At 38.5% G+C, this 20,671-nt stretch overlaps 3 protein-coding genes across 3 annotated transcripts in view; 1 reads left to right on the top strand and 2 right to left on the bottom strand.

Moving 5' to 3' along the window:
- Nucleotides 1-2,797, top strand: part of tapbpl (TAP binding protein like) — a 6,396-nt gene extending 3,599 nt beyond the window's left edge. Inside the window, exons 5-8 of the mRNA XM_037676225.1 lie at nt 1,526-1,693; nt 1,783-1,886; nt 2,129-2,354; nt 2,730-2,797. Of these exons, the coding sequence (XP_037532153.1) occupies nt 1,526-1,693; nt 1,783-1,886; nt 2,129-2,354; nt 2,730-2,797 (566 nt within the window). The remainder of the gene's footprint in view (nt 1-1,525; nt 1,694-1,782; nt 1,887-2,128; nt 2,355-2,729) is intronic.
- A 2,966-nt stretch (nt 2,798-5,763) lies between these two features.
- On the bottom strand, nt 5,764-11,187 carry LOC119409368 (synaptobrevin). Its single transcript, XM_037676248.1, has 5 exons — nt 10,567-11,187; nt 9,182-9,329; nt 8,803-8,961; nt 8,441-8,492; nt 5,764-7,003 (listed from the first exon to the last, which is right to left on the bottom strand). Coding segments are annotated over exons 1-5 (378 nt in total). The 5' UTR covers nt 10,569-11,187; the 3' UTR covers nt 5,764-6,986.
- Nucleotides 11,188-13,809: 2,622 nt separating this feature from the next.
- On the bottom strand, nt 13,810-15,697 carry mrpl51 (mitochondrial ribosomal protein L51). Its single transcript, XM_037676247.1, has 4 exons — nt 15,536-15,697; nt 15,240-15,339; nt 14,526-14,633; nt 13,810-14,181 (listed from the first exon to the last, which is right to left on the bottom strand). The coding sequence occupies exons 2-4, from the start codon at nt 15,328-15,330 to the stop codon at nt 13,985-13,987; spliced, it is 396 nt and encodes a 131-aa protein (XP_037532175.1). The 5' UTR covers nt 15,331-15,339; nt 15,536-15,697; the 3' UTR covers nt 13,810-13,984.
- Between the last annotated feature and the right edge of the window lie 4,974 nt (nt 15,698-20,671).

Here is a 20,671-nt window from a genome sequence, read left to right on the forward strand (position 1 = left end):
TTAACAAAAAACGAAGTCCAGATGACATGATTCAACCTTTTTTGTTGATGTGCTTGATGGGTAGACCGGGTCGGGTTTGGGCTTTTGATGTGATTTTAATTGCGCATGTGGGTATACTGTGCTTTGAAACCAAAGTACACTGATTATTACAATGTAATCGGCAATTTATTTTTGATTTTTAAGCATATTGAACATTTCCAAACTTCTCTGATGCTTATATTTGAATAAATGTACAACAAACTTTGTATAACAGTTGGCCTTGTATTAAAAACATGTTATAGAATTTATAAAACAGTATCAAAGAAAAGTGCTGCATACCGATAGATTGTTACGGAAGCGTTTAACGTATCAGTGACACGTGCCTAATGATATGTCCTGTATCAGTGGGCACTTTTAAGTAGGTATACTGAAATTCTTAAGCTTTTCTATTGAGTATACTCCATATACCTGGATATCACATAGACTACACCACTGTGCATGTGGCCTTGCCCACCCTTTGCTGTATCACATTTCTTAAGATTTGCAATTGACCCATAACAAGTGACATAATGGAGCTGGAAAGTATTAAACAAAAGCTTAAGATGGGAGAACTCACTCTACAAAGACAGCACAGTGAAACCTGCTGATGTGTGTCAGGTCAGGTGCACACTCAGGTCCAACCTGCCGGTTGAAAGAGGTTTAAAAAAAAAGTTGCGTTAAGCTTCAGATGGGCAACCGGATCATCGGCCGCGCGCATCCCGCTCCACACCCTACTCTTATCTGTGGTGAAGGAAGTTGCAGCATCTGAAGCTACACAAGCCGAAGCGAGCAGCGCGTTCAATTAAAACAGCCTTGTTCTATATTTTTTCCAAATAATTTTGCTCTAAAAATATTTTTGTTCGTCTGTATAATAGCCTATGTTTAGAGTTGAGTTTTTAGGCTATTCGTTTTGTATGTTAATATCCATTTGGTGACTTGTTAAATTTTAAAACTATCATGTCAAACTGATTCACTTACAAAAGCAGTAAAAGTTAAACTTAAAAAAAGTTTTGTTTATTTTTAGGTCTGGGCCTTTAATTACAATTAATTGATGGGGTCGGGCTCGAAAAAAAAAAACCTACATGGGCTGGGTCAGATTTTTTTAAAGCCCACAACTGTAACCCTTTTCATAACAGTGCCCTCTGGTGACAATGGATAATTACAGCAACAGAGCTAAACAAACATTTAAACACAACGTCTGCACTTCTTCTCTGAGGTCCATATCTCTTGACGGTTTCTTCAACATTCGTGCAATATACCCAAGCGTTTCAATTCAATGTGACTCCGAGTGAAAACTTGCAGATTTTGTGTCCCCAGCCAGTCGCCAGATGTCACATTTGCTGGCTGAAATACTGTCTTTTTTCTAGAACTTTGGTTGAACAACTCTGGATGTGAAAATGGCAAAATTCTGATGTAGAGCCAGCGTTAATTTTCTTTCTTTCTTTGAGACTTCATAGAGTCTTGGCACAGATGAACGTCATCCAGGCCTCTTGTTTTCTGCCCTCAGTGGAAGGAGAGAGGAGAGGCTCCAGCGTGGACGCCGCTCAGGTCGTTGGTCAGGGGAACGTCTCTCTGAGCCTGAACAAGCTGAAGGTTATTGATGAGGGAACCTACATCTGTACTGTCAGTATCGGTCATTTCCACGCCCAGCAGCTCATTCAGCTCCTCATTATTCGTAAGTTTCCCTCTGATCTGATTTGTCATTCCCTAATCCACCGCATGCTTTCTTTCATATCCTGTCAATTCTTCTCTTCTTTTTTTTAGAACCTCCAGATGTTTCGCTGTCAGAGGAGAAGTTTGTTTTAAATGCAAAAACACCAAAGACGTTAAGCTGTCACTGCAGTAAATATTATCCATTAGACGCGCAGGTCAGTAACTGTGCTTTTAGATTTAATTATTAACTAATATAGAAATGTTCTCATCTCCTAAATTACATTTATAACTTGCACAAAAGCAGCAGTTATACACACATAAAAAAGTAAAACAGATTTGTTTGTTGAGTCATATATGTTGTTTTTATTAATATACCTACAGGAAAGACTTTTGGTTTCTATATGCAGAAGCCGTCAGTTTGAAATTAATCACTGATCTTAACCCTCCTGTCTTCCAGATGGAGTGGTTTTACCTCTCTCCAACAGATGCAGAGCCACAGGTTTTTCCAGATAAGGGCTCTTTAAGCAGCCATCGGCAGCACGGTGACGGGACGTATTCTTTGTCATCTCACCTCAGTGTGCCGCCAACTGTCCCCCCGGGGACCAAGATCACCTGCAGGGTGTCCCACCTGGCGCTGGACGCTCCACTTCATCTCACGTTAGTGGTGGAAAGTCCTCAACCAGGTATCACAACAAATCTTGTATCACTTCAGAATTTACTTCACTTGTTAAACTAATAAAAACTACACAAAAACAGCACAAACAAAGAAGAGGCTTCAGTTTAATACATCACTAATAAGATGTGTCAATTTTTAGAGATAATTTTAGGTCAAGGTAAACCTCGACAGACCTCCCTTAGAGTAAATTAACGTTAAAATGTTAGCATTAAAAACTATCTCAAGTTGAAAATCCCACCTTTTTCAGGAACAATATAATATTTTATGTCCAACTTTCCTATTTTCAGAACAGAAAATTAAGAAAGAATTGACATTCCACATGAGTTTCCTTGTGCAGAATGTTAAATATACAGACTGTTCTGTGTTTCGTTTCACTCTGCAGATTCCTATTGGTGGGTCCTGGGGTTCCTCATCATCACCGTACTTTTCTTCCATCAGGTCATGAAATAGGTTCGTTTTGGATTGTTCTTATTTGAAACTGAGCCCAGAATAGTTTCTTTGTGTCAATTAAACTGTTTTTAATGGTCATATTTTGCTGTACTGGAAGAACACACACTTTTTGGGGAAACGGTTGCATATTGTCCATTTTACAGTGTGGTTGTGTTATTTATTTGTTTTGAACATTTAGCGTTGATCATGCTTTGCTCACATTAATTTTTTTTTTTTTTTTGGGGGGGGGGGGGGGGGTGTGGGGGGTAATGGAAACATTTTGCCAGCAGAAAACATCCAGTCTCACTCATTTTTGGTGGTTATTCGCATATTTTTTATAATGGAGATGAGACAGTGGGAGCTTCCTGCTTTATTTCATCAGTAGGTTAACAAGCAAGATTTATTAAAGTAATTTATGCAGATATGGAGTTGTCTTGGCCCTAATGTTTCAAAGGGCAGCCTTTATTTATCATACCTAAAATGAACCACTATGCAATGATCATTTAAAGAAACTTGAACGAGGTATAACATCCAAATCCTTCAGGAGTTTTTTGAGACTTTTGAGTCCCATCTTGCACCGGAAATCCTACACCTAGTTGAAGCCGCTATTTGTTCTTGAAATAACCACAGAATGCGATGTAAATAATTGTGGAATGCGACGATGTCAGTAATGTAAAGGTTTATAAAATTTTGTTTGTACACACTGTTGTAAATTGTTTGAGATTGAAGTTGTTTCATGCTTTTACCTGCTCAGACTAGCTGTTTGCTCCTCAGTCTGGTGCGAATCAAACTCTTCTTCTCTAGAATCTGGTCAATCAAAGAGCTATCTGCAGCAGGTCAGATATTAATTGTTCATAACCACAAAATCTATCTTAAAAAAGGTCCAAACAACCACTTGACTTGCATTTAAAGTAGAGCTCGGTTTGGTTGTTTGTCAGTTCTACAGGGTTTAAATGTTGTGTCATGGTTTGGCATTTATTTTTTGTGTTACATGGTTTCTCTTATTCCTGTTCTTGATCTTGTAATTCACCCGTGACAATAAATATTTGTGTGTTTACCAACAACACAATACATTCAACATTAATTATAAAGCACTTTAAAAAAAACACCCCTGGCCAAAGTTCTGTATGCTGATAACACATAAAAACAATAAAATCAATTAAAACGGTAAAAATAATAAGCCGGTAAATCATAAAAACAAACAAAAGAACAATAGAAATGATATTTATTAAGTCATCAGTTAATATCAGCGTTACTACAATTCTTGTTGTAGTGTGTCTTGAGAAATTATCAAGAGCAAATGTGATTTCTTCACAACATCCCTTAAAGTTGTTTTTCTTTCAGCTGCTCCCTTCGGCAGGCGTCGCCACAGCAAAGGAGGTCTGAAAGAAAGGTTGGACCATTGTTTTATGACGGATGCCCTTCCAGATGCATTCTGGGCTCCAACCCGCAGCCTCACCACTGAGCTACAGCAGCGCCCACACTAACCCTTAAAGTAAAAGAGGGGAAAAACTGAAACAAAACGATGTGTGCTTTAATCAGTAAGGGTGACAAACCAATATTATAGATGTTTTAACTATTTTTGCTCACATTTGAAATCAGAAAAGTAGTGGGGACCCGCCCAATTTTAATCCAGTTTTTTACATTATAACCAAAATGATTAAAAAAAAACATAGTATTATCTAATCCAACAGAAACTTAACGTGGCAGTTCTAAGGTGCATTCATCTGCTTCTACATGTTCGACACATCCGTGAAGTCCTCACCTGATTCAGGTTTTGTTTTTCTGTTTTCAGCAGCATATTTGCCCATAAAATCAATTTTTTGACTCAGTCGTTTGTAGAAATCCAACTTCAGCCAAACTTGACTGAAATCATTTTCAATGTCTCCACATGAACCAAAGTACAGTAGTCCCTCGTTTATCGTTGGGGTTTCCGTACGCTGCCCCCAATAAGTTAAAAACCGCAAAGTAGGAATAGTAGAAATTTATATATATATATATATATATATATAGGTGTTTTAAACCCTTCCCACACTTCCCACACAATATTCTAAACAATGTTTCTAAACGCTTTAAAAGAGCACAGAATGTCATGATCTCAGCTCTCTGCCTCCGGCTGCTCTCTGCCAGTGCTCTCGGCCACGCCCACTTCTTCACTGCAGAGAGCAAAGATATGACACGCTGCAGGAGGAAGCTTCTCCTGCAGCTGTGGGCTGCACACTGATGCAGCAGGTGCTAAATAATTTAAAATAACATTTTTAAAATAAACAATCCATGCCGATCGTGCACCAATCAGCCAGTTGTGTGTCTCGTCCAATCTTTGAAAAACTGCGATAGAGCGAGTCCACGAAAGTCGAACTGCAAAGTAGCGAGGGACTACGGTATAGTTATTTAAGGCTTTAAAAGCTTCTAAAAATATATTTTCAAGCACAAATGGAAATTTCAAAATGGTAGTTTAAAAAAAAATATATATATAAATTATTTCCATAGAAAATGTAAAACTGTCATCGTCTGAAGCAGCTAAAGGAAAACGTTTGCCAACGTTTAATTGATGCCACGTCAAAGTAAAAACACCAGGATTCAGTTCAGTTCATAACTTCTTTATTGGCATCAGCAAAAGTGGTAAACATGCAGATGTTTTTTGCTTGGTTGCATCTCTTACTTCATTTTCAGATCACAAATCGTATCCTCTTCTTTCGTGTGGTAATTATCCAGTAATGTTGCACAACACCATCAGATCATTTAGACTTAGCGCTACAGTTATGCATAAATGCACTTATTTAACAATCTTCAAATCAGTCCAAAGAAATACAAAATTAGCTCCATTTATAACCAACATCCCCCCCCCCCCCCCCCCCCAAACCTGAACGAATTAATAAACACGTATTTAGGAGCATGACCTATAACACTACATGGTTTCTGACAGTTCACTATGATAGCAGTTTTTTTCAGTCTTTAAATGGAAACGTTTGTTTTCTTCAAAGCAAGTGATTTCTGTTGAATCTTGGCAAACTCGTGAGCATCGTCGCACTTTGCACAAGCAGTAAGTATCCGATCAGAAAGACATTAAAACCACTGACAAAACTAAATGTACAATCGGCAGTAGGATTCAGAAATGGCAGATACACGCGTCACACAAATATGGATATTGTTGGCCATGCAAGTTAGACATGAACACCTCATTCTGGTTACTGTGCTGCAGTGACGGATGTTTTTGTGTGAGTCAGCAGGAGGTGGGATGGACACGTGGCTCTGAGGATCACAGTCCTGATTTAGTTCCTAATTAATGTTTCTCTGAAGCTCAGGTCGACTCAAACAGTAAACACTTGTCTCTGAAATGTTTGAAATGTGGCACTAAACAATCTGTCTATGGCTGAGACTCTGGCTCAGTCAGAGTTAGGAGCCTTTCCTGTGCGTCCGTTCAGTCGTGCAGCAGATTGTCTGTCAGAAGCTGCTTTGTGTGTTTGCTTCATGCCCCCAGACACCGTACAAAAACCCAGGAGCACATGAAGTACAATTATAAGAATAAATTGTTACTACGTATTAGTCAGGAATTAACTTGAACATATTTAGGAAAAGATGTTGCCAGACATCTACTTCTTGTTTTCTAACTTTCCCACAGTTCCTCATTTATGTCGCTGCTGCAGAAATAAAAGACAATTTAAGTAGATAATTCAAAACAAAACCTGTTAGGTAAAAATCTATTAGCTGTTGACCACAATATGATTGTATTCTTAATCTAACACTTTAGTAATGACGTAAGCAGTAGTGACAAATAGAGTTTTAGTTAATGTCAGTATCAATGTACAAATGTAGATATCTGAAAAAGGTCATATGAACAAGCTTTGGCGTATCTGAAGTAGAAATCCTGCAAACTTGTTCAGTCTCCCCTCACATCTCAGTGGGTTTAGCCTCACGTGTTCCTGTCTACTCTCTTCCTTTTACTTGCTCCCTCTTTCAGTCTGCCAGCTGCAGCCGTCAATAATACATGAGGCACAGAGAAAGGAGGGAGTGAGCCAGGGCGGTGGAGGAAAGCAACGAGGAGGAGGGGAGCGAACAGAGTGGAGACACCTACAAACGCTACATTTTAAGTGCAGGATGGTTGGATGGACGACTGAGTGAAGAGAGGGAGGAGAGGAGTGGAGCTTTTTTCTCTCTTCCCTTTAATGTTCTCCTGAAGTTCATATTCATCTGTAATGATGGGCGAAGCTCAGTGGAAGAAGTACACTGCAAGGGGGGGAAAAGTAGAAGCCATTAGTCTGATGAATCCTTTAAAATATCACAAACAAATGTTAAAAAAAAAGAATGCAAGTGTAGAGTCACATCTAAATTTTATGCAGATGTATTTTTACAAACTAAAACCTGTCTTAAAACTGATTACATTTTAAAACTAGAAAAAAGGCATTTCTTTCAAAAATGCAGTGTGAATGCTTATTGCTGAAGAACTTGCTAAAAAAACAGCTGAAATTAGCTAAAAATATGCTAAACTATAGCTGAAATGGAAGAACAAGCCTAAGCAAAAAGAACACGTGTGCTGAATTAGGTTTAAATAAGCAGAAATTAGCACAAAAATAATTTAAAAAAAGCTTAAATTAGCAACAAAAAAAAAAAAAGCTGAAAAGTATGACAAGGCAAAAAGAAGCTGAAACTACCAGAAGGAAGTGTAAGGAGCTGAAATGACCTAAAAAAAAAATAGGGAATTAGCTGTAAAGGCTAAAATTTGCATAAAACAGCTAAATAGTAGCTAAAATACAAGTAAAAGCTGAAACTTGCAGAAATAAGCTGAAAGTAGCATAACAGTCTGAAATTAGCAGAAAGAAGTTAGGAGAAGCCCAAAAATGTTGTACTTCGCAGAAAGCATTTGAAAGGAGCGCAAAACAGCTGAAATTAGCTGAATGTTGCTGAAAAAAAGTTTAAACTTGCACAAAGAAGCTGAAAGAAGCTGAAACAGAACAAAATGTGAAAGGAGCAGTAAAAGTTTGTAAACAAATCAAAAAATGTGAAGGATGTAAAATGAGCTCAATTCATTTTTTATGAGGAAAAAAATGGCAGAAATGGTTAAATATTTCAAAAAGCTAAAGTTGCACCAATACCAAAAGTCAGAGCAGGATTGTCCTGAAAGAGCTGAATGTTTTGATATGATTTGTTGAAATAACTTGAAAACTGCGAGACGAGAATCGCACCGAAGAAAAATGGATCACAACAGAGTGAATACTTCATAAACATTCACACAATAAAGGCCTTTTTTTTAACAGAATGTCTATCACCCGCCACCTTTCATTTCAGAGTTTTAAACAAAAGTCATCAGTTGAGATATGAAGCTGTTGTCATTTAGATCAAACTTTAAAAATCATATTAAGTGATATAATGCGAGATGTCATGCTGAGAGTATGAGTTGGGAATGACTCTCAGCTACTACCACATCAGATTGTAGCTGCATCTGCAAAACTGACCAAGTTAAAGGAGTTTCTTCGTTGGCTAATGTGGATTAGCTGTGGCAGCCATCTTCTCTTGATGTGGTTCTTAAAGTTAATGAGTTGTAAAGCCAAAGATTACTTCCTTCAAATGTCCTTACAATTTGCCCAGTGCTCCAGACAGACATGCAAACAGGTTCAGACAACAACAATAATCAGTGCAGGTAGGACAACACCATCTTTTACTTACAGAATATTATTCCAACCACAATAACTCCAATGATACCCATCATGATCATCATCTGGAAAAGAGACAGAAATGATATTGTCCTTTAGTTTAACGCATACTAAAAGTCATCTTAACAACACAATAACAATACTGTGAATTGTTTGTAATTGTTGTGGTTCTGGTAATCATTTCTTTTAACTTTCAGTAAAACTTAAGCATCTTTTTTTCATTTTCTCTAAAACATGATCAGACCCAACAGCAGCTCATTAATAGAAAATTTTTTTAAAAATCTGACTTGTTGTTTCCCCTGAGCAGCTTCAAACACTGAAAGGCTCAAACTCATATCACATCGTTAGTTTTTCTGCTTCCGGTGACGTGCCCACCTTGCAGTTTTTCCACCAGTACTTGTTTTTTAGCTTGGCTGCGCAGCTTTCAAACTGGGAGGCTCCGGCCTGCAGAGCATCTGCTCTGTCATCCAGCTCTGAAAGCTTCTGGTCTCTTTCCAAAACCTTGTCCACATTCACCCGCATGATGTCCACCACCTGGAAATAACAATGATGAGAGAGAGCATTAGACAGAGGAGGAGGAGGAAGAGGGAGACTAAAGGAAGAGAACAAGGCTTCTCGAAAACCATGTCACAAGTGACAAAAACCTGCATATTTTACAGCTAAAACGATCAGGATGTCTCATGATTCTGAGGAAAAGTTCAGATTTTTGGTCAACAAAATGTAAAATCAAACTATGAGTCAGAACTTCAGTCACCTCCTCTACTTGGGCCTGAGTCTGCTGTAGCCTGCGGTTACTGGAAGTGTTGGGTGGGCCGGCAGGGGGGCCGGCTGGGGCTCCATCTGCACCAGGGGCACCCGGAGCACCTGGAGCTCCAGCTGGCGGTGCAGCATCGGGGGCAGACCTGAAAATTAAAAAAAATTAAATTAAATAAATCACACGATGGGAGAAAATTTGAACAGTGGATCAAAGAAGAGATCAAGATGTTGTCTTGTAAAAAATGAATGTTTAAATCCGTCAGAGCTGATGCAGCAAATAAAAATCACTGTCACACACGCACCGACTTGATCAAATTCAGGGGAAAGTCTTACATTAATAATAAAAAAATCATAAAAGGAGATTTGTGTTAAAATGTTCAGATCATCTCCTGGTTTAGAGACTTGAAAAGTTGAGGTATAAAATGACAAAGAAAAAGCTAAAGCTTTAAATAACAAGGAAATAATGTGTAAAACAGATTAATGTTGTATACATACAGTATTTATTGTTGTCTTATGTTGTATTGGATTATTGTATTTATTTAACCTAATTTGCAGCATTGTCCCTCTTTTTTCTATAAATATTCTTGATGCTGTAACACTGAATTTTTCTAGCTGGGGATCAATAAGTGCTATTGTAACGTCTACGAGGAGCAATTTAGGTATAAAAATTAAGCAAAAGAGCAAGAACGCATAATTCATAGAGACAGAAGCAAGAAACAAAACTAAAACACTAATAAAGGCTTTTTAAGGCAGTGATGGCACAAATAGAAGGGATTGGGAGAAATAAATGTTCATTCACTCATGTGAAACATTGATTTTCTATCCATTAACACCCTGGTTGTTTCACGAGAGCTGGTTAAAAATGATTAAAGGAGGAAGACGTTATTGTAAAAAGTTACAAAGTTGAATTGGTCAAATGAAAAAAGGAGTATATATATATATATATATATATATATATATATATATATATATATATATATATACACACACACACACACTCTAGTTAACATGCTGATCATTTGTTATATTTCATTCACATTCATATTATGAGCTGTAACATTAAGATTAATGTTAATTTTTTAGTCTTTGGGATTTAAAAACATCAAAAATCGTTTCAGTTTACTGTTCAGGGTTTTAAAACAACCATAATAAGCATCTGAATGCGTAATTCAGCAGAGCTCATGTGATGGAAAATTTCACTTGCGTCAGCAAAATCCATCAAAATAAAACAAATGAGCTCAGCTTTAATCTTTATGTTAGATAAAAAAAAAACTAAGTAAAAAGATAAACAAAATCTAAATATATCCTATTTGTTACCTATAAAATAGTGCATTTGATGCTCTTGCGGAAAGAGCGCAGTAAAAAAGCCGCATTAATACTCACATCTTCTCTGCAGCTGTTTGAACTGATTCACAGGCTGCTGAGGAAGAGGAGGAGGAGGAGGGTCGCTGTGAGGAAGGAGAGGGAGGGTCTGAAGTACAACAGGAATTGTAAAAAAAAAATCCCAAAAAAGAAGCAGATCTGTTGGCTTGTCCTGCTAAAATGAAGCTTTTTAATCGGTAAAGAGCTTCGGGTGTGTTGAAGATGGCGCAGATTCAGACCTCTAAATGTGGCAACACAAAGCCGCTAACTGGCTGTGCGCTGAGTCAGGATGCGGGGCTGGCTTGGATGATGATGAAGAAAAAAAAAAAAATCAGTTTTAAATCCTGAATCCGGGATGTTTTGGTTCCTGCGTGCAGCCCTGAAGTGATGCTGAGGATTCCTCCTGGATGCTGAGCGCAGCGCTGATTGGCTGCTCGCGCTCTTCCACTAAAGCTGCTCAAATAATTTCCTGCGGTTTATATTTATAAGATAACTATGAAGGGGAAAGAATGCGGTTAGAAGGAAAAATCTCCGGTTCCTTGGTGATTTATGTCCCCCTTCCGGTCGCTTTCTGCGCTTCTCCAGAGAAAGTGCACGCGCTACTTTGGTTCGTGCAAAGTGTTCCAGCTGCAATAATGCGTCTCCCCCTCCCCCCGCCTCCCTCCCCCTCTCTGCCTCCTCCACTTGGACTCGTAACGACAGTGCGGCACCTCCTCCCCTCCCCTCCTCTGTGGTGCTGCAGCTGGTTCGGATGGGGCGGCGGGACGAGACTGCGGAACAGAGTGGATCCTGTTGACTCGACTGTTTTCTCTCCTGGTCCGGGATTGTCCCGGTTCCGTCCTGCTCCTGGAGCACAGTTAGGCTACAAGTCCGATTTGAGACCTACTTCACACTGTGGAAAACACATTTATTATTATTTTTAAGAAAAGAAACAGCCTAATTATTCTCCTGTGGATGGGTTCGGTGCTGAGAAAAGTATTCACCCCCTTCCAGATGTCTTCTGCGTTTGCTTTTCTTTTACGTTTATATCAGCTCATAATAGCACACAAAGATAACCTTAGTAAACACAAAATGAAGGTGTCAGATTTTATTTATCAAAAGTAAAAAGCATGTCCGACTGGGAGGAGACCCCGGGGAAGACCCAGGACCCGCTGGAGATACCGCATATCTCTCATTTGGCCTGGGAACGCCTTGGAGTCCTCCCAGCAGAGCTGGAAGAGGTGGCTGTGGAAAGAGATGTCTGGGCCTCCCTGCTCAAGCTGCTGCCCCCATGACTCGACTCCAGAACAAGCAGAAGATGATGGATGGATGGATATCCAAACCCGTGTGAAAGAATCACTGTCCCATTTATTAAATGAATAACCTAGATTTATTTTGAAACTCTGCTCAGTTTGACCCCACACCCAGGCCTGATTCCCACCAGACCTGAAGAATGAAGTCATCATGTAATTACACCTATTATACACAACTGGAGAAATCAGAACCTTCTCAGCTGTGGCTGGACATCTAAAGGAATCAACGCTGACCCAGCAGGAGGTCCCAAAAGGACCCAAACGCCTGAAGCTCTGCAGGCCTCACTCGCCTCAGTTAAGGTCAGATCCAAGAAAAAGTAAGAGCCGAAGAGGAATAACGGTTTCTACGGGAGCTGCCCAAAGCAAAAACCACTGCAGACTAAAACAAACACAAAGACTCGTCTCATATTTATATAAATAAACATTTAGATACAATAAAAGAAAAACATGATGATGGTCCCGTTCTTTGGACTCGAGACAAAAGTGGACGTTTTTGGCAGGTGGTCGTCTCGTTCCGTTACATCTGGTGTAAAACTGTTTCAGAAAAAGCCCATCGTACCAACAAACACGGTAGTGGTAGTGTGATGGTCTGGGACTGCACGGTTGCTTCAGAACCTGGACGACTTGCTGCAGCTGATGGATCCATAAGTTCTGCTCTCTTGACAGAACCCCCCCCCCCCTTCCCCCCTCGAAGAACGTCCAACCTTCAGTTTAAGCCGTTAAGCTCGAGCTTGGATTTGAACGATGAGCCGAAACGCTGCAGCCGCATGAGCGACTGATCACAAACGCCTTCATCATGACGGCACAACCAGGCGGGAGGCTCAGGGTGCACGGACCTTTTTGCTCAGGGTTTTACTTTTCTGTCTGATATCAACATTTGTGGCACCAGAGAAAGTTTGTAGGGAGGTGAACACTTTGTTACAGCGCTGTAACCAGCCATTTTTCTGCGTTCCTCTAAATCAAATGCTTTGAAAAGTGTCTCAGTGAGATTACCCGTGTTAATAACGAAATTAACTATTATTTTATTATCGGTGCACATATTGAACCTCTGATAAGGAAATCAAACTGTCTGTAGTGAGCTCTATTACACATTTCTTTGGTTTAAAACCCATCAGTGAAGCTCAGCCTCACCATAAAGTTACGACTGACTCGGCGCCAGGTTTTACCACACTGATGAAAATCGTCCAAAAAAGCCAGAAGGCGACAAAAACAGCGTTATGTGGGCTCAACAGGAACTTGGAAGACCAAATATATCAGCAGCAGGTTCTGAAGGCCCTGCAGGTTGCACTTCTGACACCACAGATGCTGGATCAGAATCAGATGAGCTTATTTTAAACACCAAGTTCTCCCTTGTTCTTGTAGTGTGGACAGAGTGCTCACGAGCTGCAGCCTTAAATGCTGAGGTCAGATCCAGATAATTGCCAGGACTCAAAAGTATTGCTCAGAGTATCAGAGTGTAGCTGCTCATTAACCAGCATGAAGATTTACAACTCTGGAGGAGCTCTTGTGCGGCGGTAGAAAACATCAATAGTGATCCTGTCATTAAGAAACCTTCCTCGGACCTCTCGTTAGCACCGAGCTCTAAACAACAAAGCCCTCAGATCTAACTAAATGGTCTTGACCCAGTTGCCCAGTCATGCCACTCGTATGACTTGCACCTCTTCTTGCTTCCAGCGTGTCAACTGTTTATTATTCTGCCTCTGAGAAGGGGCCGTTTAAACAAGCGAATCAGTGGCGTTTTCTTTTCCGTCATGTGCTTTAAGTCGATGCATTCATTTTGGATACGTTCACACCGTTTTCAAGGCGCCCTACGGTGCATGGAAACGTGTAGGAAATAATTAGTTAGCATGTAAACAAGAGCTTTGAAGATAGTCACACTGACATTTTTGTTCTCACCATTAAAGTTATTTCTGTTGTTTTTGAAATGGACCATCTCCCTTGTAGAAGAAATAAATTCAAAGCAAAGTCCGTGTTCAGGCTTTTATGTCGCTTGCTGTGTTTGGATAAATCAGTTACAAACACCAAAAGAAAATACTCAGCACATACAGACACAGATTCTCTTCATCGTTACAGCACAGGATGAACTAACATCTCTGACAGTTCCTTATAGATGTGATGCTTTCTCTGATCATGTGTACACGATGGCATTAACGGTGTTTTCCGGTGCGGTTGAAACGTTTGTAGAGGAAGCGGATTCTCTTCTCCATGTTGTGTTTTTCCATTGTCATCATTCTGTCTCCCACCAGCTTCTTTTTCCTAATCAAACGCTGCAGTTCATTACCTTTAAACCCTTTCACCCAGCTGGGGCCAATAATTAGATCTTTAGGATGTGCTTTAAAGTCCCCTGCAGAAGCAAAGAAAACACAGTGAGAAGAGTTGCAGCAAAAATTAAGAATAGTAAGAAAAAGGAGAGAAAGGAACAATCTCAGCTAGAATGCAGTTTTATTATTTTTTTAAAAAGAAGGGATTTCCAACTACTAGATATTGTTTGTTGTTGTTCCTTGATAATATAGTTAAAACAATGATTGTGAGTTATTTGTTTTTTCAAATAAGCCTTTTTTTTAAATTGAGATTATAATTTAAAGTAGGGCCTTCTTTCTCCTACAAACCAAACATAATAATCTTAGTAATCGTACAATAAAAGATGCTTTGAATCCATAGTTGCAGGCACAACCTCCAAACACTCACCCAAGATGCCGATGTTATCATAAACCCCATACATGCTTCTCTTCTCAGTCCATCTGTCAACAACTTTTGGTTTAGGAATCCCGTGCATCCTAATCTGACAGCATGTTCCTGAAGGACACGTTTCATCATCAGTACAGTAACGAGTGAACAAAAATACAACCGCTAGAATGGTAAATTATTCACATTAACTGAAAGTATTTTTAATTGGAGTGGGTTTAAATATGGCACATTTTATTTAGAAAAGTTCTGACATTTTTGATTTAGCCTTTTTGATTTAAGATTTGCTGTATTTTTTAGGTTCTGATGAACTTTGACATAAATATTCTTTTAAAAAAAACAACAGATTTTTATCATATGAATGAACAAATGAAGCACTGGGATAAGAGAAAACTATTACAGAAAACATGTAAATACCATCAGAAAATAATCACATTAGAGGACACACTTCTGCAAATGAAAATAACATGTTTGATTACTTGAGAAGCTAGAACATTTACTGAATGCATAACAACTATTTATTATGTAAATAAACTTTACTTGAGCATTCCTAAAGAAAACGTTGAAATAATAGAAACGTTTGTTTTGGTCTGATTGACATGAAGCCTGGTGGCCAGGTTTTTACACCAAAGTCACTCGTATATAAAAAGGACAAAACAAAGCACATAAAGGGTCAAACTGGTACAAACAAATGCTTTGCAGAGGAACCAGTCTCACCTGTGGAAAAGGTTCTGACTGGGTTCAGCAGAGTCCCAGCAGATTGACAGAAAGACGCTCCAGCTCTCAGCAAACCTCCCAGAACAGACATGTCCAAGACCTACGATAAGTAATGTATATCTATTTATTCATCTGAAATGTTGACAGGTAATTATTACCAGTCAGCTCTCAGCAAGAATAAGACTTAACAAGCTTAAAACCTCAGAGTTAGCTTCAGTTAGCTTCCTCTGCGATCTTTACGTTGACCTTTAGCTTTAGCTAGCACGCTACATCAAAGTCACTGTTGTGCTTGTTACCTGTTTCCGTGTCAACAAAAGCTTTGGATAAGCCGATTATTTTGTTAACGCCACAACAACTATGTAATTTTGATAATGTCACAACTAAAACAGAGATGATATTAGCACTTCAACATGCTCTCTGCGAGCGCTACCATCTTACTCTGTGTCCCACAATGCAACGCGCCCGGGTGGTACCGTAATGTTGGTTGAGCAGCGCATCAAGAAAAAATGGTGGTTTAGGGTTCCGGCACATTTTCATTTTCACACATGAGCCACTAGAGGGAGCCACCGTGATCAGGTAATACAGCCATAAAGTCAGTAAAGTGTCTATCTCTGTGTCTATAATTTATTTATTCCATAGAAAAATGGCAGTTTTAAATTGTCTATTAGAACATTCTAGTCACTGGACTCAAAGCACTTATTTAGTTCATTTATCACTTATTTAGTATTTATAGTTGGAGGTTTTTTTTTTCTGTGCTGGTTTTTGACAATATCAACCTACATCACTCATAAAAGCAAGGGGACACAAACAAGGCAAAAGACATTTAAATTAAAATGCGTGCCTACTTTAGTCAAACAGCCTGAATATTCTTTAATGTAGCAAATTAACATGAGACATTACCTCTACACAGTCTGCTCAATACAAGTTAATTGGCATAATGACATAAAACATTTGAAAACATTATAATTAACACAGAGTTATTACAACCATAAAACTTGTTTTCTGCTGTTTGAACACCTCCGAACATTTCCAATAAAATTAATATTTATTGTGTTTAGTACATTTCAGTATTTTGTTCAGCCAACGAATTGCTATAAAAGCAGAAAAGCAACAAATTGCAATAATGCTCTGTGTTCATTTGTGTATTGCAGTTTTATAGCTACCTTAACTTTTCTTTTTGATTGACATATGAAAGAAACTATTCATTATGCATCAAACCAAAACGCAAAGCTGATAAATTGAATAGAATTGCTAAAAAACTTGCAGTATTTTGCTCTCACAAATAAATAGAGACACGGTTGACCACATGTGTGCTTTATTGTATTTTATTTTAATTTTCCAATAAAAATACAAATTTCTGTAATGTGATCATATTCTTTTATGTGTGGAATTATTCTCTATATCTAATTCATCTTATTCAGGGTTGCAGGAGGCCAGAGTCTGTTCCAAATGTTACTGAAAAGAAGACTGGGTACAACCAGGAACCAGCACTCACTAAGGTTTGGCTCGAGGGCACCGTCAACAGATGTGTTCAGATTAATGCCCAGTCCAGAAAGGCAATGTATAATGTGCATCTGTGGGGGAAAAGACATCTAGATTTGAAAACATAGCAGTAAAAAAAGAAGAGTTCAATAAATAAAGTTTAAAGAGCAAGCATACAAAACACAAATAGCACACAGAATTATCCTTCATAAGATAAATTATCTTAAAATATTTGAAAATTGCTGGCTCTAGTCTTATTCAACACATACAAACTACAATAGACTCGTTAAAATCATTGTGCAAGTAAAAATATATATATTTAAACATCAGAAGTCTGAGTGAAGAGGAGATGATACAAGGTTTAAGTGTATATAAGTTGGCAATTTCTCACAGGGCTAACACACAAACATGAAATTATTTTACAAGTGCTTGCCCTGATCAAAAACATGGAGGACATGTCATCATTCACTTCCTGTGGTGATTATTGCCCCACACCGCCACCAAAAATCCCAAATATAATCTCACACAGACGAGTTCCTGTTTTTTTATTCAACCTTTATTTACATAGGTGACTCTTTGAGTCACAAGGACTCATTTACAAGAGAGACCTGTTTTAAACCAAAACCACAGATGAGATACACACAACAATAAAACAATCCTATAAAAGCACATAAAATGAAAAGTAAATAAAAGAAGTGATATAAAACCAAATAAAAAAACACGCTATATTATAAAGCGGTGTAAAATACTAAAAACAGGAACGTGTCTGCGTTGGTTTTTACCATAAACTTAGCAGTTGTTTAAAATCCCTTAAAGTGGTCAAAGTCGAGAGCTTCAGATCTTTTTACAAGGTGTTCCAGGTTACAAGAGCAGAGTAAGAGAAGGAACTTTTGCCAAGTTCGGTCTGCACTGAGGGGACACTGCAGGTAATGAAGTCTTGAGAGCGCATGCTGTAGCTGCACTGACGAAGTGACATGTCGGAGGAGATATATGAAGGCAACAGACCAAGAAGTGATTTAAAGATGAAAATATACCAATGAGAGAGTCTGTGTGAAGTTAATGATGACCATTTGACCAATGAATACAGGGTGCAATGGTGGGTATGATAGTTACAGTCAGCGTCCAACGTCCGCAGGGTGCTTGCAGGAGCATTCATGTAAATCACGTTACCATAGTCAGTGGAGGGAAGGGAAGTAACAGTTACAAGGTGTTTCCTAGTGTTCAGATTTTGACAGGATCTATTTCTGAAAAAGAAACCCAATTTTACTTTCAATTTCTTTACCAAGTTTTCGACGAGGCTTAAAAGAGAGATGTGCATTGACCAAGATTCCCAAGTATTTGTAGGAGTCGACAAACTCAATAGGAACACCATTTGTAGATAAGATAGAAGGAAGGACTGCTGGTATTGACTTCCTGTTTGAAAACAAGATCCCTTTGGTTTCATCAGCATTTAGCACCGTGTGATGGAACAAATCTGACTGGAGGATGTCGAATGCAGACTTTGAAAGCTGGAAAACCTTAGCAACTGATTTAGCTCGACAACAAACAATTGTGTCATCTGCATAGAAATGTAAGGATGCATCAGGAATGAACTGACCTGCATTATTTATGTAGATTGTGAAGAGGGGGTGTCCTAAAACTGAGCCTTGTGGTACACCATTGTTGACAGTTAAATAGCTGGAAGAAATACCATTGTATTGTTACCGTTACTGTAAATCATCCCATTTCTAAGACAAATCCAAAGTTAAAGATAATACATGTTTTGGGAAGATAAATTCCAGAACATGCATTCTAGGCTTCAAGCGCCCCCCCCCCCCCCCCCCTTCACCTCAGTGGGATTTGCCTGGTTAAATAAAGGTTAATGAATAATGAAAAAATAAAGCTTTTTATTTAAGACTTTTGTATTTTGTATAACGTAACAAAAAATATGTTTTAAAGCCAATATCTAGTTTTCGAAATATCAAAGCTTTTTGCTAAAGTCAAACTTTTTGTTTCACCACTCTTTCCAACAAAAACAAGACACTTTTGACACAAGTTTGCACGATGTTCATGGTGAGTACCTTTCGTTTCCTGTAGATTTGTAAGTGTTGGTCATTCAGACAAAGAAGCTCGCCTCCTAATTTTTAACAAGTTTGCAAACAATCTGATGTTGGCTTCTTTTAGATAGTTTTGTACCAAATCCTTTCTTTAATTTACCATTAAAATGCTGCTTGTTTCCAAATCTGCAATGCAAGCTCATTCTGCCAACGTCACAGGAGAGACTAAATATTTTAATCTTCTACGAGCGTCTTAGTTCAGCGCAACTCCATAATCAGGTCAATAATCCTGTAGAGTTCGTTTGTTTAATTTTTTTTTTTTTTGGCAAATACAACTTTGGTTTCCTTTTGTCACAATCCTAAAAGTTATTTTTAATCTAAATTTGACTCTGTGTGTCTCTGTGAAATAAGTGCAGCACAAATGATCTGAACTCATTGATCTGCTTTAAGCGTTTAAGCCTCCAACCTCGAGTTTTGCTGAAAACAAAAGAGCCTGCCCTTTTTTGAATCCCTGTGTAAATAGACACGCACACGCTGACAGATGTGTGTACTTTCAGTCTTACTGTTCTAGGGAGCTCAGTGGAATAATTCTAATTTTCAGAAATAACAAGCGCAACAAACATGATCTTTGTCAGCATTTCATTCTTGCTAAATCGCCCTTCACTGTGTGGAAACGTTGGCCCAGATGAAACGTTATTAAGCGTAAGATTCCGTTCACTTTTGCACGCGGCGGCCAGTGCAGAGAAGTCGACTTACTGTAAGTGTGCAGGATGTTTTCGCCTTCAACTGAACATTTATGACATTTATAAATAAATGCAAAACCCAGTGGGCATAAATAAAATAACACAAACTGGAAGAAAACAAATGCACAAATTTATTTTACCATCCTCACTTTTATTTGTTGACCTGGTGGAAATGTTAAACGTGAGCATTTTTCATTAAATATCAAGATAAATGCTCGTAGATACTCATCTTGAGTTTATGCAGCGCTCAGCTTCAGAGCTGAGCAAAATGCTGACAGAAAACAAAAGGATTTTCACAGCAGAGCAGAATATTTATCAGCTTCCTCTGCCAGTAAAACTCAGTGGAACAGTGTTTAGCATCACCTACTCATGTAAAATACCACCATCATCATTATCTGTTATTGAAATTAAACCACAGCAACAATCCAAGAGTCTACTCTGAGCAGAAGATTAATATGTCAATTCACAACATAAAACTTCTACAGGGACAAGAGCTGAGTTCATATAATGAAAACCTGACGCAGGAACAAACTAGTCATCTTCAGAACTTCTGAAAAACCTGATTTGATTATTTTCCAGCATTAACATACTCATCATCCTCTTCAAGCTCAGAGTGCAGTTGTTCCCACGTGAGGGGCATTCGTCTTCACAGAGCCTCCACCTCAAATTCAGATCCAGTGGCGATGACTAAACATCAGCTGTAGGAAAGACCACCTTACAGTGCGTGACACATACGAGCCCCCTACACAGGCAGAGATTCTCAGAGTTTGTGTTTTTCAAGCTGAAACTGAGTTTCTTTGAAGTCTGGCAGTGGTTTATGTGAGGAGGACGTTCAGGAGGAGATGAGACGAAAAGATGAAAAGCTACAGTTTTACTTACCACAGGTACCGAGTCGCACGACTTTTACTCATACTCAAGAAAGTATTTCAACAAAAACTACTCTGAGGGTTGAATCAATCAATCTATCTATCTATCTATCTATCTATCTATCTATCTATCTATCTATCTATCTATCTATCTATCTATCTATCTATCTATCTATCTATCTATCTATCTATCTATCTATCTATCTATCTATCTATCTATCTATCTATCTATCTATCTATCTATCTATCTATCTATCTATCTATCTATCTATCTATCTATCTATCTATCTATCTATCTATCTATC

This window comes from Nematolebias whitei, chromosome 5 (assembly GCF_014905685.2).
Source record: "Nematolebias whitei isolate Nwh7 chromosome 5, NemWhi1, whole genome shotgun sequence".
Taxonomy (NCBI): domain Eukaryota; kingdom Metazoa; phylum Chordata; class Actinopteri; order Cyprinodontiformes; family Rivulidae; genus Nematolebias; species Nematolebias whitei.